The sequence below is a fragment of the Psammomys obesus genome, unplaced genomic scaffold (assembly GCF_907164565.1).
Source record: "Psammomys obesus unplaced genomic scaffold, mPsaObe1.curated_primary_1811, whole genome shotgun sequence".
NCBI lineage: Eukaryota > Metazoa > Chordata > Mammalia > Rodentia > Muridae > Psammomys > Psammomys obesus.
The window spans coordinates 5,225,498-5,242,769 of NW_026589447.1; the positions used below are offsets into that span (position 1 = coordinate 5,225,498).

Here is a 17,272-nt window from a genome sequence, read left to right on the forward strand (position 1 = left end):
GAGACGTTAGTCTGCCTCATTTTTAGGCCCTGATCTCCCAAGTTTATGCTGCCAACTAGGGCATCAACACTACCACATTGTTATGTTAAGCTGTAGTTTCTTAATGACACAGGATATTGAATATCCTTGTGCTAATCTACCAACTGTGCGACTTCTTTGATAAGGTATCTATTCAAGTCTTTTGCCCAGTTTCATATTTTTGTTTTGTTGTGAAATTTTAAGAGGTTTTGTTTTACATGAATTAGTGATTTTTTTCCATCTACTTTTAATCTCTACTTTCTTCCCTGTTCTTTTTTTGAAGGAGTGCAGTGAACTATATTGATGGTATTCAAAAGAATAGGGCTCCCTAAGCTCCTCACCTTCTTCTGGGGGTCTAAGATGAAAACTGTGAAGAAGATGTTCAGTGTCAGGTGCTGAGTTGGGACAGGGACTTCTCAACAGCTTAGGACCTTTTTCTTGTTCTGGTGTCCTTGCTGGGGTGGGTAGTCCAGGGTTTCTTACTCCTTGGAGACCACGCAAGCCATGAGGTCAACTATCCTGTTGCTGTAGTCATATTCATTGTCATACCAGGAAATGAGCTTTACAAAGTTGTCTTTGAAAGCAATGGCAGCCTCAGCATCAAAGGTAGAAGAGTAAGCCACACTGTTAAATTTGCAGTAGACAACCTGGTCTTCACTGTAGTCCAGGATGCACTTTATTGGGCTCTCTGATGCCCATTTCACCACCTTCTTAAAGTCATCACACTTGGAAGCTTTCTTCATGCAGCATGTCAGATCCATGACAGACACACTGGGAATAGAAATACAAAAAGCCATGCCAGTGAGCTTCCTGTTCATCTTTTGGAATAACTTTGCCCATAGCATTGGTAGCACCAGTGGACACAGGGATGGTGTTCTGGTCATTTCTATAGCCATCACACAGCAGGGAGACCATCCACAGCCTTCTGAGAAACAGTGATGCATGGACTGTGGTTATGAGTCCTTCCATGATACCAAACTTATCATGGATGACCTTGGCCATGGGGTTAAGCAGTCGTTGGCAGAGAAAGAATTGCTCACAATCTTGAGTGAGTTGTCATACTTCTTATGGTTCACATCAATCACAAAGACAAGTGGACTTAGCCTTCTCCATGGTGGTGAAGATATCATTAAAATCCAAAACATACTTGGCACCATCATCATCCCATTTGCTATTGGTGGGCTCTTGCTTCTGAAGACAATGAACCCCTTCCTGTTGATGACAAGCTTCCCATTTTTAACCTTGAGTATGCCAATGAACTCTCCATGGGTAGAGTCATACTGGAACATGTAGACCATATAGTTGAGGTCAATGAAGGGATCATTGATGGCAATAATATCAATTTGCAAAGGCTGAAGGGAGCCCTGGTAACCAGGCACCCAATAGAACCAAATCTATTCACTCTAACCAACTCCATCTTTTCAGGGATGAGGTTGGCACTGTACAATAAGATGCTGCTGTTTCTGAAATGGGGAACAGAAAGAGAGTTGTTTTTTTCTTTTAAATCTGTGAGAGAAAGTGTTTATTTCAATAGCAAATACTACACTTCAGAATCATATAGAAGTCCTTTTAGCCAAATCATGGGAATTCTAGTTTTGTCATTTCTTTTTACATTAGTTTAAAATAAAACATGTATTCATTCTCTCATTCTCCTGTCTTATAAAATTCTAAAAGGGCTGGAAAATTATTTTATGAGATGTGGTTCAGTATCATGAACCTGAACGAACTGCTCACACAGTTATTCAAAACTTCAAGGACTTGCTTAGAAATTGGATGTATTTTCACAAACTATAGCAACAACAATCTCTAAAGCTGACATATTTTTAAGTATAGCGTTTGTAAGGACCATTTTTCTGACCCAGAATAAGAGCTCTCTCTTTTATAAATTTAGAGGCAGAGAAATTTTCTACTTATCTTGAAGAGGTTTCTTTTAACAACCAATTAAAAACCTGACAATTTCAAAGTCAAAATGTAATTCTGTCAGAATTTAGTATAAAAACAACACGAGAACAAAAAAAAAAAAAAGTGTGGTACATTACTTTAGAAGTGATTAAAAGTATGCAGAAGAGTACTTCCTTAATCCCCTGTACTTGACCATTCACTTTAGATCTGAATACCATGGAGAACTTTATTCCTTATTTTAACATTCCTTTCTTTGTTTGCTTTGTTTCTAAGGCAAAGGATTGTTATGCAGAATCTTGGATTACAATTAGGCCTCATCTATTTGCATTTCTCCTGCCTATGAACTAGAATAACCCCACCCCCAACAACCCCACACCCCACACCCACACCCCACACCCCACACCCAGTGCCTAGACCCCCAACTCCTATCTTTCCCATTCCCTTATCTCCACTTGCCACCAGCATCCAAGGAACTCCAGTACAACTGATTTAACTCAGAAATGCACAGAAAGATTCCAGCTTCTTGGTCAGGTTCATGGTGCCTATTTAGTCTTGGCTGGGTGTAAGGAATAATAGATGAAAGTACATGGCTTAGGAGCATAAAGATATTAGTCCTTGTCAGTGAAATATCACTCATGTTTTCTTAGAGTGACCACAGTGAAATTTCAAGTCATGTAGTTATGAAGTCCAAAGTCTTAGTCAATCAACAATTTACACACACAATATGAATGACAACTTTTTCCAAGGGTAGGTGGACCTTAGAGCTCCCAGATCCTTGGGATGTCTGAGGTCTTTGTCCAAGTCTATATTTTGTTCCCTTCGAGGTGGGGGTGACATTTGAATCTTTCCTATAGGAAATGTTCAAAGAAGTAGTGTTGTGAGTTATTAGTATTTATTATTGATTTATCTTTTAGTTAAGCAGCGGTTATTTCTAAACCAGTTGTTTATCCATATCTTCATATAGAGAGTAGGATTTATTTAATTAACCTAGAGCATAATGCTGAGCAATAGTTACTCCATCCTAAACCTCTAAGCCTGGATCGCTTCCTACCAGTCAGATTTCACCCTTTATACTTGCTTTTAGTTATATCTTTGATCTGGTTCATCCCTCCTCATGGTTCAAAGACCCCTCCTGCCAATTTCTCTTCTCCTCCCTTCCCTCTTGTTTCCTTCACCTCCCTTGCAGATCAGGAATGTCCCATTCTATTCTCTCCATTGTACAGCACTGGTTTGTTGTTTAATTGACAATATAGAGAACAAATGATGGCATGTTTACACAAACTTGAGACAGGTGATGCTTTAAGCATCACAGTTCAGTGCCCATATTGAAACCAGATAGTGGAGTAGAGAAATCAGCAATTGAATGAACAAGGATAAATTGTATACATTATACTAACATTTCCCCCTTTAAGTCCAAGAAAAGGCTCCTTTTCTTTCAGTACAATAATAATTATAAAATGATGAAAACTATTAGTTAAAATTTACATGTGCAATGTCTAGTTCATGTGCATTTGGCAACTTAAGAGAAAGTGTTTGATTATGTATCTTACCTTGACAAGTTTAGAGTTCTATTTCTAAATTAATTTTTATCCTTATTGGTATTATCTATTTGAAAACATTTTTTAAAATTCTAAACAAGTGAAGCTTAATTGTGGAACTATAACTATTTGATTTTCAAACACACCAGAGTCTTGAGGAAGAATAAATTTAGTTCCTGGAGTAAACAGGAAGTGCATATTAGGAGCTTCCAAAAATTAAAATATTGACAGAGAGAGTTTGCTGCCTGAACAGTCACCCATAACTCTCTATAACATTAGAGCATCATCTTCAGCCTTTGGCTCAGTATATTTGACAGACATATATGCGAAGTAGGAATTATTTAGGACTTGCCTACCCTGTCTTGGCAGAGTTCAGTAGTCAACTTGTCCTGCATTTAAGCTTGTCCATTTTTGGCAGATTTTGTCCATCATGAAACGAGAGCATTTTTTTTTTTTTTTCTTGAGTGGTTCATTTGCCATCTCCATATGGAGGTTCTTTGATGCTCATCATTTTCTTTGAGGTAAGCAGGGTGCTGCCAGGAGATGACCTGTCTCATTGTCAAAGAATCTTTAAAATAATAAAGACATTTTTAAATGTCATATTTTGTAGGACTCTGAAGTTTTTGAAGACTATCTATCTTTACGTACTAAACCTGTCCACGAAATCATATCTATCTGTTAAACTTAGGATGTATATTTCTGTGATAAATTAGTCTAATGTTTGACATGACTATGAGTGGATTAACTAGCAATTAACTTATGTTACCTACTACCCTAAACAGTTGGTAATAGCAGTTTAAAAGTATTTGAAATAATCTTGAAATTGTATCAATACACTAAAATTTACCAATGTATTAAAATAGACTTATCTTTGTATCAATATACAAAATTCTATACTAGAGTTTAAAATAACCTTATTTGAGAATAATAAAGCCTTGAGTACATTCAATAATCTATCTTTTATTATCTTATTATTCCTATGAGATATCCCTGTATTTCTATTTTTTTTCTTTTTAACTCCTTCTCTATATCTAAAAATGAAAGAGAAAAAAAAAAAGAAAAGAAAAAAGAGAGAAATCCCGGAGTCTAACCTTGTTTTCTCCCTGAATAAGACTATTAATAATTTATAACCATCTCCCAATAACAACAAACATTCTTAAGCATAGAAAATATCCAAAAACCTACCTAACCCCCCTTAAAGGAAATTGGACATTGTTGTCATACATTTCTTCTAGCTGACATTTTGTACATGCAGAAATCCTGTTATGGGGCCCAAAGGAAATTGGGAAAAATGGTTAATTAAGCAAGCATTAACAATTTTGTGGTCCATTCTTTAAATGTTGAGAAATGTCAGGCTTAACAGAAGTTCTGTTTGGAACAGTCTAAAATGCTGGACCAATTGAGAATAGTAGTGGCTTTCTTCAAAGCTCTCTTGGGAGAAGGCTTTGATGAGAAACAGCAATTGAAGCAGTTGAGGCAGCAACAAGCATAATGCTGGAACATGCAAGATGCTGGAATAGATGTGTCAACATCTCAGCATGCTGGAAAGATGATTTCTGTGAGGTTTGATCCAGTGTCTCTGGTGTTCAGTCCTTTGTTCTGGAAACATATAACTTCTCATAAGCATTATACAGTTCTAAAATTATAAATATGTGAGATGTTCAGGATGAAGCTAAACTGTAAACCAATTTTATCTATGCCAGTTAAAAGAATAGCGTATTAAATTTTGAGGATACCCTAGGCACCTTATACATGGGTGTTTATTTTTCTTTTGGCTATCTTTGGTTTGCCCCCTTTTTGATATGGGATGGACAGTTCTACCTTTTAAACATATGAATCATAATTTTTGAGTTTTTAGGATGTAAATAGGCTAGTGTTATTTTGCCTTATGTAAGCCTCCTGTGGGGTTTTTTTTTTTTTTTTTTTGTATCAGGCATCACCAATATTTGTCCCCAGTGAAAATGTTTGAAAGGATAAGCCAGCTGCCAGAGCAGTGTGACACTTTAATTTAGTCAGCATTTAAAAGTTTTTTGACATAGGAGGCATGCAGTTCGCGTGTTTGTTTCCCAGCCTAATTTTGAGTCCTTACATTGACCAACAGAGCATATCTCTTAAGCCAAAATGCCCTTTGGCACCAGTTTTTCTGTCAAAGTCCCACTTTTTGAGATTGGTTGGCCTTTTTAGAGCACTGTGACATCATTTTTCTTTTCATAAACCTAAATTTGATATGAATACAACCTTTAGATAAGTAAGGACATAACATCTATTATTAAGAAAAAAGAACTTACATAGTAAGCTTAAGGAAAATTTTGTCATTTTGAATTTTAGACTATTTGCAAGTGGCTAAACAGCAGGAGTTGCCATCCTGGCTTTTATTATGTAAATTAAGCTGATCTGGAACTCAGAGATTTGCCTGTTTCTTTTTATTTTGTTTTGGGATTAAAGGCATGTGCCATCACCAACTTGTTTAAATATTTTCTATCTCAAATCTATATCATTGTAACTCAAAGCCTTTAAAAATAAATCAAGCAAAGAGACAAGAAAAGTTTACATTTTTGGGTCAGTTGTGTCAATTTAGTCTGTAACAAGCTAAGCCCAGTTGGTTATTTTTTGGAATTTAGTTGTTGTTACAGTGAATTAGTGAACCCTTACCAGAAAGAGCTGACAAGTATTGTGTTGCCAGAGAGCTTTGAATTTTAGCCTTTATTAATCTATTTTTTTTTTATTAGGAAGAGTGCCCTTTTTATTGTCTGTAAGTTAGTATTTCATTCCTTGGGTTATTTTTCTATTTTCTCCTTGAACTTTCTTGGAGAAGGCATGGAGAAGAGCCATTACCATTAAACATGTTACAACCAGATCCGTGACTATGACAACCAAAACAATGCCAAAAGGGATTAAAACAGCCTCTGCCATGGGTTTTTTTTTTTTTTTTTTTTTTAGATGTAGTTTTAGGCCAAGCTCTGTCTAGAGGTCTGTTTGCCTTTAGTTCCTTTCTTTTCCACCATGGTTGCTGAGCTGAGCCAGCCATAGTATAAGAAAGCCATGCTTGTGTACCGCTCCTGTTAAACTGTAGCAGCAGCCAGTTTTGTTATGTTAAATTTCAGGTCCGCCCACAGTAGGCTGTCTTTTGCTCCTGGGCTAGTTTAAGAGTTTCTCTTAAAGAGACAGTAATTGACCTGGGAGTTTTTTAAGTTTTAAATTTGGGTTGTTTTACTAGGAGCTTATTCCTTCCCACCAAATTATGTTAAAGTATGATTTACAGGGTGTGGATATTCAGATTAATTGGGAGCCATTTTGTGGGTTATTAATATTTATTATTGATTAATCTTTTAGTTAACCAGCGGTTATTCCTAAACCAGCTGTATACCCAAATCACCACACAGAGACTAGGATTTATTTAATTAACCTAGAGCACAATGTTGGGCAATAGTTACTCCATCCTAAACCTCCAAGCCCTCATAGCTTCCTACCAGTCAGATTTCACCCATTATACTTACTTTTATTCATATCTTTGGTCCAGTTTATCCCTCCTCATTGTTCAAAGACCCCTTCTGCCAATCTCTCTTCTCCTCCCTTCCCTCTAGCTTCCTTCTCCTCCCCTCTGGACCAGGATGTCCCACCCTATTCTCTCCATTGCACAGCACTGGCTGGATGTTTCATTGACAATGAAGAGAACAAATGATGGCATGTTCACACAAACTTGAGACAGGTGATGCATAGAATAAGCATCACAATTCAATGTCCTAATTGAAACCAGATATTGGGGTAGAGAAATCAGCATTTGAATGAACAAGGATACATTCCACAAAAATAGTATACTAACAAAATAGCATGTATAAGGGTAGAAAATGGAAGACCCTGAAGACTTTAAATCCATGGGTATATTTTTGCCAATTAAATATTGAAATACTTCTAATTTGAGTGAGCACTGCCTCAAGATCAACAAAATGTACTCCCTTAGATAATTAATGACTCAGTGCTTAATTCTTGGCTTGGTGGCAATTCTCCTTGTCAAGAATCTTAACACTATCCTTTGAGTATGATGTATAAAGGCAAGAGAAAGCCAGATGAATTTCACAGTGACTCTAAGTTATTTAATCTCTTCACAGGGTTACAGACCTTACACAAGACTCTTTCTCAAGGGAGGCTTTCCCCCATGATGTTATGAGCTGAGTCCTAAAAGTCTTTGTTTTTACTCAAGTGTCACAACATCCATGCATTTTTATGAATGTCAGGCAGTCATAATTTGACTTTTCTCCAGTGAAAGAGAGATGTATATGGCCCTTAAACGAATCCAGGGGTAAGAAGAAAGCACTGGGGTCTGTTCGACTTCTCCCATATGGTCATGATATTTTTAACACCAGAAATGAGCAGGTAGAATAACTTAGTAAGCTGTGTGTATATCAAGGAGGCAGAAAAAGAAACACATAAATGCATCCTTTCACTTGCTGGAAAACCAGAGTCACAGAAGAGGTCCTCCACTGTAGCAAGGGTCATCTTCCCGAGACTTTGAAAATGAATCTTTTCCTTTTAAAGTTTTTTTTTCCAGTTCTTTCAGATTTTTTATATAACCAGACAAAGGGAAGATAATTTTATTTCTTCTTTCCTGATTTGTACATTTTTTTCTTTTCTTGTTTTATTCTGTTGACTAGGGAGATCAGTATTATATACAAGGTCATAGTCAGGGGAGATACACTTTCTTTATTCCTGATCTTGATACAAAAACATTTAGTTTCTCATCATTGTTTTATTAGGTGTAAGATGTTGTGGATGTTCTTTACTTAATAAAGTAGGAAAGGTACCCTCTATTACTAGTTTGCTTGTGTTTATATGAATTTGTGTATAGATATTTGACTTAACTTTTCTGCAACCACTGACAGTATATGACCTTTTCCTTAGGCCATTGATGGAGTAATTTACATTAACTGATTTTTAAATGTTGAGTTAACCTTGTATACCTAAAATATAGCCCAGTTTTACTGTGTGTAACTTAATATATCCTAAGGAACTTTATTAGTAAGACCTTTAATCTATCTTTTTTTTCCACTTCAAGTTTCTCCTGTATTTTAAGTATTATAATTCTGTTGACTTGAATAAAATAGGAAGTAGTTTTTGTTCTGGAAGAGATGGTAATGAACTGATACAACTGCTTCTTTAAATAGTTGCTGGGATTAATTAGGGCACTTATCTATATCCATTGTTTTTTTTTTTTTTGAAATATTACTAACTATTCCTTAATTTTAAATGCATACAGTATTATTCAAATTGTCTATTTCTTCTGCTGTGAATTTTGTTAGACTGTATATTTTAAGGTGTTGGGGGCTGTGCAAGAGGAACAACAAATGGCTTTAGAACTCATGGAATGTGTTCCACTGGTTAGTACATTCATGATGGGTATGCTTTGAAGAGCTAGAGACCTGAAGACTATGATTCTTGAGGACTTTATGCTGTTATGGAGTTTTGTTCTGCTTGTTGCCCTTAAGTTCCTCCTAATCTATGAGTTGTATGAAAACTCTAAAGGGGTTTCCAATCACTCACTAAGCAGTATCATTGGCACTTACAATAATAGTGACTAATTTTTTTCAAGCATTGCTGCTAGAGCAGATTAATGATTCATTCACCACCCTCAGAAAGGACTTAGAAATATAGATTGTTAGTAATAGCTATCACACTTAGGAAGAATTTGCAGATGTAGATTGTTAGTAATAATGGGTTAAGATGTTTTGATGTAGAAAATCTTGGGAAACTATTTGAAGTTCAGAAATGCGCACTTGTAACAGTTGAGCAAGTTTTTTTTTTTTTTTTAAGGTCAGAGAACAAGAACAGTGACAGCTTGACTAGTACTGGCTGACATGTCTCTCTTGCTAAAGGTGAGCTGTTGATCAAGGTAATGATTAATTTCTTGTACCCATTTTGCCCTTAGCTTCCTGATATGATTTAATAAAAAATTGTTAATGAGAAGATGTTCACCCTGAATATTTATAGTAGAAATGACTCATTTTTATGTAAGAGTTTAGATTTGTGAGTCTTAAGATTTTATAAGATTAATTTTAAGATAAATAATAAAATGATTGATCCTTTTTTTGTAAGCACAAATTGCTGTCAGTAAGAGAAACTGTCTGAGAAAATTACCTTGTTTGCTTATACACTGTTAATCAGTAATAAGTTGCTTGGTTACAAATACATTTGCGTTCTTGGGAATAATTTGTTTTTCACCCATAATATGTAAAACATTTTAACATTTGAGGGTATTGGGAACATATTTTTTTACATATACTCATTGTAATCATTCACTTAAAGAATAGAATGTAATGACATTGTGATTTTTGTGCTATTTAAAAGATTTTGTTAGGATGTATAAGTTGTGGGAGAAAAAATAAAATTGTTGGAGCTTTGCTCCACCCATCAAATGTATGTGTATATATGTATATATGCATGTATGTATTTATGTATGTGTAAAGTTTGTTGGAGCTTTATTCCATCCATTTAATGTATGTGTGTATATATATATGTATGTAAAGTAGTTAGAGCTTATTGAAGCTTGCTTCATCGATGGTGTGTGTATGTGTGTGTGAGAGAGACAGAGACAGAGAAAGAGAAAGAGTTCCCTTACCCTTTTTGTTGGCCCCAGAAAATTCCCACAGGCCCCAGGAAGTATTTTGCTGGCAGCAGAGAACCAAGTATTGTTCCTTCAGAAAAAAAAAAGTCTGAGTGATCCATGCCCTGGCTCAGTTTAACCTGGATGTCAAAATTGGTCTTTGACCTTAAGGAATTTGTATAGTTCATGTATGATGACAACATTATGGACATGGAATTGTTCATAGCACTTGCTTACCTTTTTTCTTCAAGCAGTCTTAAGATAAATAATGATAATTGATGTAGAAGTAATAGAGTTGGTATTATAAAGGATTTACTCATAGATTTCCTTGGGAGACATTAATCACCCAAGTTGAACAGGCTTGCTAGGGATAAGGGAAATTGAGGATTCTAGGATGGAAATGTTTATTTACCAGGATCGATCAATCATTAGGCTGCATTCTCATAGCAGAGGAGTGAGCCTGGACTAACAGTCAGCCCTTAAGCCCTGATTCCCATCTCTAAGGACATACCTCTAATGGGCTGTTCATGGGGGTGAGATAGGATCACAATTATCATTAAGTTCTATTCTGCACTTAAGTCTCTTTTGCCTAAAGACCTCAACTTAAAATCATACTCTGAGGGCTAGTAAGACTTTTTCTTTTATCCATGAAGTATTTCCTGATTTTTTTTTTCTGCTACTGATTTCTAGTTTGGATACACTGTAGTTTAAAAAAAAAAAAAAACAACAAAAAGCTTTAATTTGAATTTGTCTATACACAATCTTTATTGTATGCTAAATAATATCATTTAATTTTGTTTAACATGGATGTTCAATGCACCTTTTTCTGATAAGCACAACTCAAATGTCCACAATAAGAGAACTGAAAAAAATACATTATTTCTATACAATAAAAAATAACTCAGAAATCATTTTAAAAATAAGATGTCAATACATACAAAAAAAGGCCAGACCGTGTAGTACATAGTACAAGAATTGTATTAATATACAAGTCTAGAAAATGCAGACTCTTCATGAGATATATAATTTTGAATAATGGAGTGAGTCAGCTTCTTAGTCTGTAGCCTAACCTAACTTCAAACCTTCAACGTTGTCTAAATTGACCATAAACGTCAGTCTTCCAGTCTTCCCTAATCTGTATTCCAAGTGTTAAACCTATGTGTGTGTGCGATATTTGGCTTTGGTAATCTTTTTCTTTCTTCACTTGAAAAGTACTATGACACTTCCTTCCAGCTTCCAGGATTACTAAAAGATGCTCACTGTCACCCAGTTCACTGTCACTCTTTGACTATTTCCATGATTATGTTTCACCTTGGTTTGTTTTGTTTAGTTAGTTTGTTTGAATGCTGTGACTTGGCTATTCTGGGTAGAGAATTATATGATGCAAAACTAACATATTACATTTTCAGCCTTGTTGCCCTGTCTACTGATTTCCTTTCTCTTTCTGTTGTTGGCTCTTTAATTATCTCCAGGTTCTACTTATCTTCAGGGAGATCTAAACGTAGAATATGTTGTTCAAACTAGTGGTTTAATTATATTTTTGAAATCTCACCTTTCCATGTGGGAAAATCAATTGTAAGTGTAGAAAGAATCTGAGATAAACAACAGAAAGAGTACAATAGTCCAAGCAACAAATAGTTGTGAGATTTTTTTTTTGTCTTGTTTGTTTTGAGAAACAATTTTACTCAGTAGCCCAGGGTAGTCTGGAACTTACTATGTACTCTAGGCTGACTTTGAACTTGTGGTGTTTTATAGCTCAGTGCTGGGGTTACCTGCATTAGCCACAATATGCAAAAGCTAACAAATGGTTAAGCTTTTAACTGAAGCAGAAATCAACAAAGAAAAAACCAAAAGATATTTGAGTCTGGCGAGGTGTCACACTGGGAGCAGGAGCTGTTTTTTACTTTTTTGCTTGCCTGCTTTAGCATCCCTTTTCCTTCTACTGGGTTGCCTCTTCACCCTTAATATGAGGGGAGGCTCCTAGTTAAATTGTAACTGGACATGACATATTTGGTTAATATCTCTGGGAAGACTGTTGTTTCCTTGGCGGGGAGGAACAGAAGAGGAGTAGAGTGAGTGGGGTGCTGGGAGAAAAGGGAGAATGTTGTTCTGTGTGCAATGTATGAGAGAAAAAAAAGATGGATCACTGGATAAAGGTGCTTGTTATGCAAGCCTGATAACATAAGTTCAATTCCTGGAAACCTACAGTGAGGTCTGGGGTGAGACATTGTTTTCTGGACTCCACATACATGCTCTAGAATGCACTCTACAATAATAATAAATGAAACAAAATAGTTGAAAAAAAATAAAGATATTCCTGGAGAGAAAGCAAATAAGTCACACTATTGTCTTGATGTTGAAAATGTCTGCTTTGAGTAATGAACAGTATGGAAATTCTATCTAATTATTTTTTTGCACAGTGCCTCACTATATCTATATTTGGACCAACTTCAGTGAAAAATACATCTTTTTCAAAAATACAAAGACGCTAAGATTCCATTTTGATTGGAGGCAGAATTACTCACAGGAACAAAATGCGTTATGCTTGCCTACATAGATGGCTCATTGATTAAGAACAAATACTGCTCCTGCAGAGGACCTGAGTTCAATTCTCAACACCTATATTCAATGGCTTGCAACTATCTGTTAACTCCAGCTTCAGGGGATCTGATGCCTCTGACCTTGCTCCATCTCTGACACACACATACACAGTTAAAATTAATTTTAAAAATAAGCCTTTTTAAATGCATCATGCCATACCTACACATCCTAGTCTTATGTATTCATACTAAAAACTTCCCAGATATATGTAAGTTATAAGATTAATTGACTGGATTTCCCAAGATAGACTTGATTTTCATTAATATTCACATAAACAACAGGGCAAAGGGTGGGGGAGGGCTCTGCTGTCTCTAAATATATCAATTTGAAAAGTTTTAAACACTAACACTTGAATTGTTGTAGAAGAATCTTAATGTGATAAAAACTGATATTATAAAGGACTTACTAATAAGTTTGCTTATAAAATTAAGTCACACAAGTGAAATTTAATCTAAGGAGCATTGCCTCCAAAATAACTCAAAGATAAGTAGCATGTCTGCCAGGCCTGTTACAGATAAGTAAAATTTAGGATGCTAGGGTATGAATGTTTACTTAGTATGACCAGCCGTTGGGCTCTCATTCCTATACAAATGATATACTTTTAAGGGGCAGCTGGAATTGGAACAGCATAGGGCCACAACCATCACTAAGTTTTGGTCTGCCATTAAGTTCCCCATGTTCCTATTAGGAAAAATGTGATTCTGTTACAGGGAGCCCACCAGAGGCAATTACTTGGGCACAGTGTATAGCCAATTGAAAGTCTTTATTCTAGCCAGCTAAGACAACACTCAGGTATTCAGGACTGAAGCATAGTATTTAAATTTAGAGTAAGAGTATCTTAAAGGCAAAACTATATCCTGCTATCTTCCTTAGCAGCTGCAGGGATAAGCTTTATGCAAGCTAGCAGTTTAACAGGAGCTAGGATAAGCAGTTAGCTGGACAGGGAGGTTTGTGCAAACAGACAGTTTAACAGAAGTGAATATAAATTAGCTGGAGCACCTTGACCTCAGGTTCCTAGGACAGAGCTAAATAATTTTCCACAGAACTTTCCATCAAAGAGATCAAATTCTAGTCAAATCTAAAATAGCTTCTGCAAGAATATAAGAAGGAGGAATCTGTTTACTGTTTCACAGTGTCACAATTCTTCTGTGTGGGCAGGATGATCCTGGGAAACAACTAGTCAAAAAGGAATAACACTAGAATACTTACATTATGGCAATATCTTGCAGTATAAATCTCATATCTGCCTCAGTACTTGCAGTCTCCTGACAATTTAAATTGCTCAAAGTGTAACCTTGGGCCAGGACTAAAAGAGGTTGAAGGATAACCATGTTTGTGGGATGCATAAACTTAAGGTATATATGTTAATAAAATCTTTCATTCATTGCCAACTGTTATTTGAGTATTAGGCACAGTCAGCTAAATGTACTTTGGTTACGAGCCTTTACTTTATCTCTAACTGTACAGAGTGATTTCTCACTGAGAAGGCATATTATTTCTATAACAAGATAATGAGTAATTAATATGCTCCTCCACAACTATGTTCCCTAGATTTTCAAAAACTTTCCAGAAAGCCACTGACTATGAACACACAAAATGCATTATTCTGGTTTTTGTTTTCATCTCTGCCCTCTAACAAGCAACATTTTATGGCAACTGGAAAAGAACACTGTTGGTTGCTAACTAAGTATATAAGTTGCTAGGCAACCTCACAATTTGAAATCAAGTGGCAAAGAAAGACAAAGAATAGTAGAAGTTTCCATGACAAAGGAAAATAAAACATTTTTGGAATCAAATACAAGAAAATTTGAGTCTCCACTCAATTTTCAGTTGAGTAAAATTTTACCCTAAGTAAAATAATTTAATTTCCATTTTAATGAACCAAGCAAGTCCAATCTATCAGGAATTAGAATGCTTTGCTATATGTAAGCAGATCACTATGCATTTCTGTTATTACTTTGTTTTCTCTTTTGTTTCCTTTGTGCTGCTTTTTTTTTCAACCCAGGGACCCTCTTATATTAGGCAATCACTTTACCACTGAGCTATATCCCCATCCCATTGCTACTATCATTACTCTCCATGATGTTCCTTCTGTTCTTCATTTGCCATGTGGAAACTATGGTGAGAATGGGCTATCTTACGCCATTCCTATTTTCTTGTCTGTACTTTCTGAACAAAGTTTCAGAGAGGAATAAACATGGTGGCAACAAAGGGATATTGCTGTAAGGCACAGGAAGGAAGGATTCTGTTCTATAAAGAGGTGTATAAATTGCAGACATACCTCTTATATTCCAATAGCCACCCCTCCCACTAAATTACCATGTATGCACCTATCTCTCTTTGCCCAGTAGACAAGTAGGGGTGTCTTTTCAGTACCTTCTACGGCCATGTTTTTTGACATTCCAAAATATTTAGCATCCATTGAACTTCTCCTCTAGGATGTTACCCCTCTGATTTGAAGACTTACTATGAAACAGCACACAAATCTCCAGAATCCACAAATGTTATATAGATCTATAAGATGTCTCCCCAGAGCCTTGAAATTCTTTTGTTTAAAATGAAATCTCACCTCCCAGAAGCATGGGAATCATCAAAATTACCAAACTCAGTATTCTAGTCTTTTAATAAGTACTTCAATGGACAAGATTGCTACCTCAAACATGAAGAGGACACTCAAAATTTCCTTCAGTACCACTGTATAGAAACGTGAATGACTGATTTACAAGTGCTCCTTTTTCCACAGGTACTCATAACCACAACCCATTCATTTATTTCTTCAACAGTCCATTGCCAAAGATAATTAAAGTAAAATCTGGATTCCTACTCCTCACCCTACCTCTAATTCATCATACATATGTTCTTGGTCCTTTATTTAGTTATGGGTTACTTTTGTGGCTCATCATTTGGCTTCAATTAAAAGTCTACTTGTCTATCTAGGTACAGGAATTAGAAACCTAATTAGATAGCTTTTTCTTGATATATATTCTGTGAGAATGATTAAGTCCTAGGAATTTCTGTACCTTCCAGTACTGAAGGGTGACATATCTTAGCTATTGAAATTTGTATACAAAAGAACTGCCTCAGATGGCAAAGAAAATAAAGAAAGCATAATGATTTCCACATAAATAAATAAAGAATACACAGATAATTTTGATTCCATCCTCTGCCTCTTCATAACCTCTCACACTCTGAGAAAAGAGTTTCCTGTTACTGCACAGCTTCCTAGAAACAGATGTGTTTTCTGATGATATCTTCGGGATTCAGCTATTATTGCTTAAGAGAGAGAAGCCTGAAGCTATCATCAAGAATAGACCTCCTGTTGCGCCGAAGCTTTCTTTGTCGATGCTGGTACCAGACTACACCACCAAGAGCCAGAGCAATGAGCAGTAGAACCAAACATATGGCAATCAAAATAGAAGACACAATCTCAACATTCTTTATGGGGATCTTCATGCCCAGCATCTTCACACTTCCTCCTCCAATGTCCCTTAGGATCACAGCTGAAATGGAGGAAGAGAAAAGGGATACACATACATGAGGTTACCTTTTACAGAAATTTCCTAGAGAAAAACAAGCCCATGAGGACAAAAGATTTGTCTCCATCTTTCAAAATACCAGCTATTAAAAATAGAGTTTAAATTTATGATCAGATAATCATAATATCACAGCTGGACGCTCTTCTTGATAATCAGAGATATACCTATTCTGTTTGCCCATGAGAAGACCTAAGGGTCACTGAAGAATACTTAAAATCTTGTGCTATAGAAAAATAAATAAATAATTAAACTTGGTCTACATAGACTTAGGGGGGCAGAACTAGGAGAAATAAGTGAAACTTCGTGAAGAATGTTGAGTCAAATTCAGCTAATCAATGCTTGTTTTGACCATTAGACTGTGACAGCTTGCCTTAATTCTGTATGGTCTCTTGTGGATCATGTTAATAGTAATTCCATATCGATCTTTCCTAATGACTGTGATAGTTTATGTCATACAAACATTCCATTGTTTTCAAATGATCTACAAGGCAAAGCTCAGAATTTGAAGTCACAAATTCCAGTGCTCTCAGTCAGACTCAAAACTATCTTTCTAGTCTTACCTGCTATTATTTAGCCACTGAAACCCAATCTTTATTTCCCATAATTGATGGTACTTTTATAGATTCTTTGTTTATGTTTCTTACTTTGCCTGACTACTTTCTTCCTTTTTCTCACTTTTCTAGCACCAAGTACAATTCATTTGTACAATTAATGGTGCCTTCTTCTAGGTTTCCAAATTGCATTCATTCTTTCTGAATCTATGGTTTATCTTGTCTGTAATCTGGGGCTAAGTGACTGAATCCCTAATGAATCTTCGTTTACTCTTTTTGTAAAATGAAGGTGATGACGACCATGCCTAACAAAGGGGATTATTATCAAATTTAAATGAGCTAAAATATACATGGAGTATTTAGCATGGCACCTGGTAAACAGCAAATATACAATAATTATAAGATAGTATTGCTGTTTACCTTTTCTGTGCACAGCCTCTACCATTACAATTATTGTTTCAGAGTCTCATTCTTTTTAGGCAGTGGAAAGTAGCAATTATGTCTTATTTGTGTGTGTGTGTGTGTGTC

General features: G+C 35.8%; 1 protein-coding gene and 1 pseudogene across 5 annotated transcripts in view; both read right to left on the minus strand.

The window, feature by feature from the left end:
* Window positions 1–497: 497 nt before the first annotated feature.
* On the minus strand, window positions 498–10,585 carry LOC129675019 (glyceraldehyde-3-phosphate dehydrogenase-like; annotated as a pseudogene).
* A 206-nt stretch (window positions 10,586–10,791) lies between these two features.
* The window catches only part of Heph (hephaestin), a 130,972-nt gene continuing 124,491 nt past the window's right edge, over window positions 10,792–17,272 (minus strand). For all 5 annotated transcript variants that reach the window (XM_055605076.1, XM_055605078.1, XM_055605077.1 and 2 more), the window contains one exon: window positions 10,792–16,157. In XM_055605076.1, coding sequence (XP_055461051.1) covers window positions 15,925–16,157 — 233 coding nt within the window. In that variant the 3' untranslated portion in view covers window positions 10,792–15,924. The remainder of the gene's footprint in view (window positions 16,158–17,272) is intronic.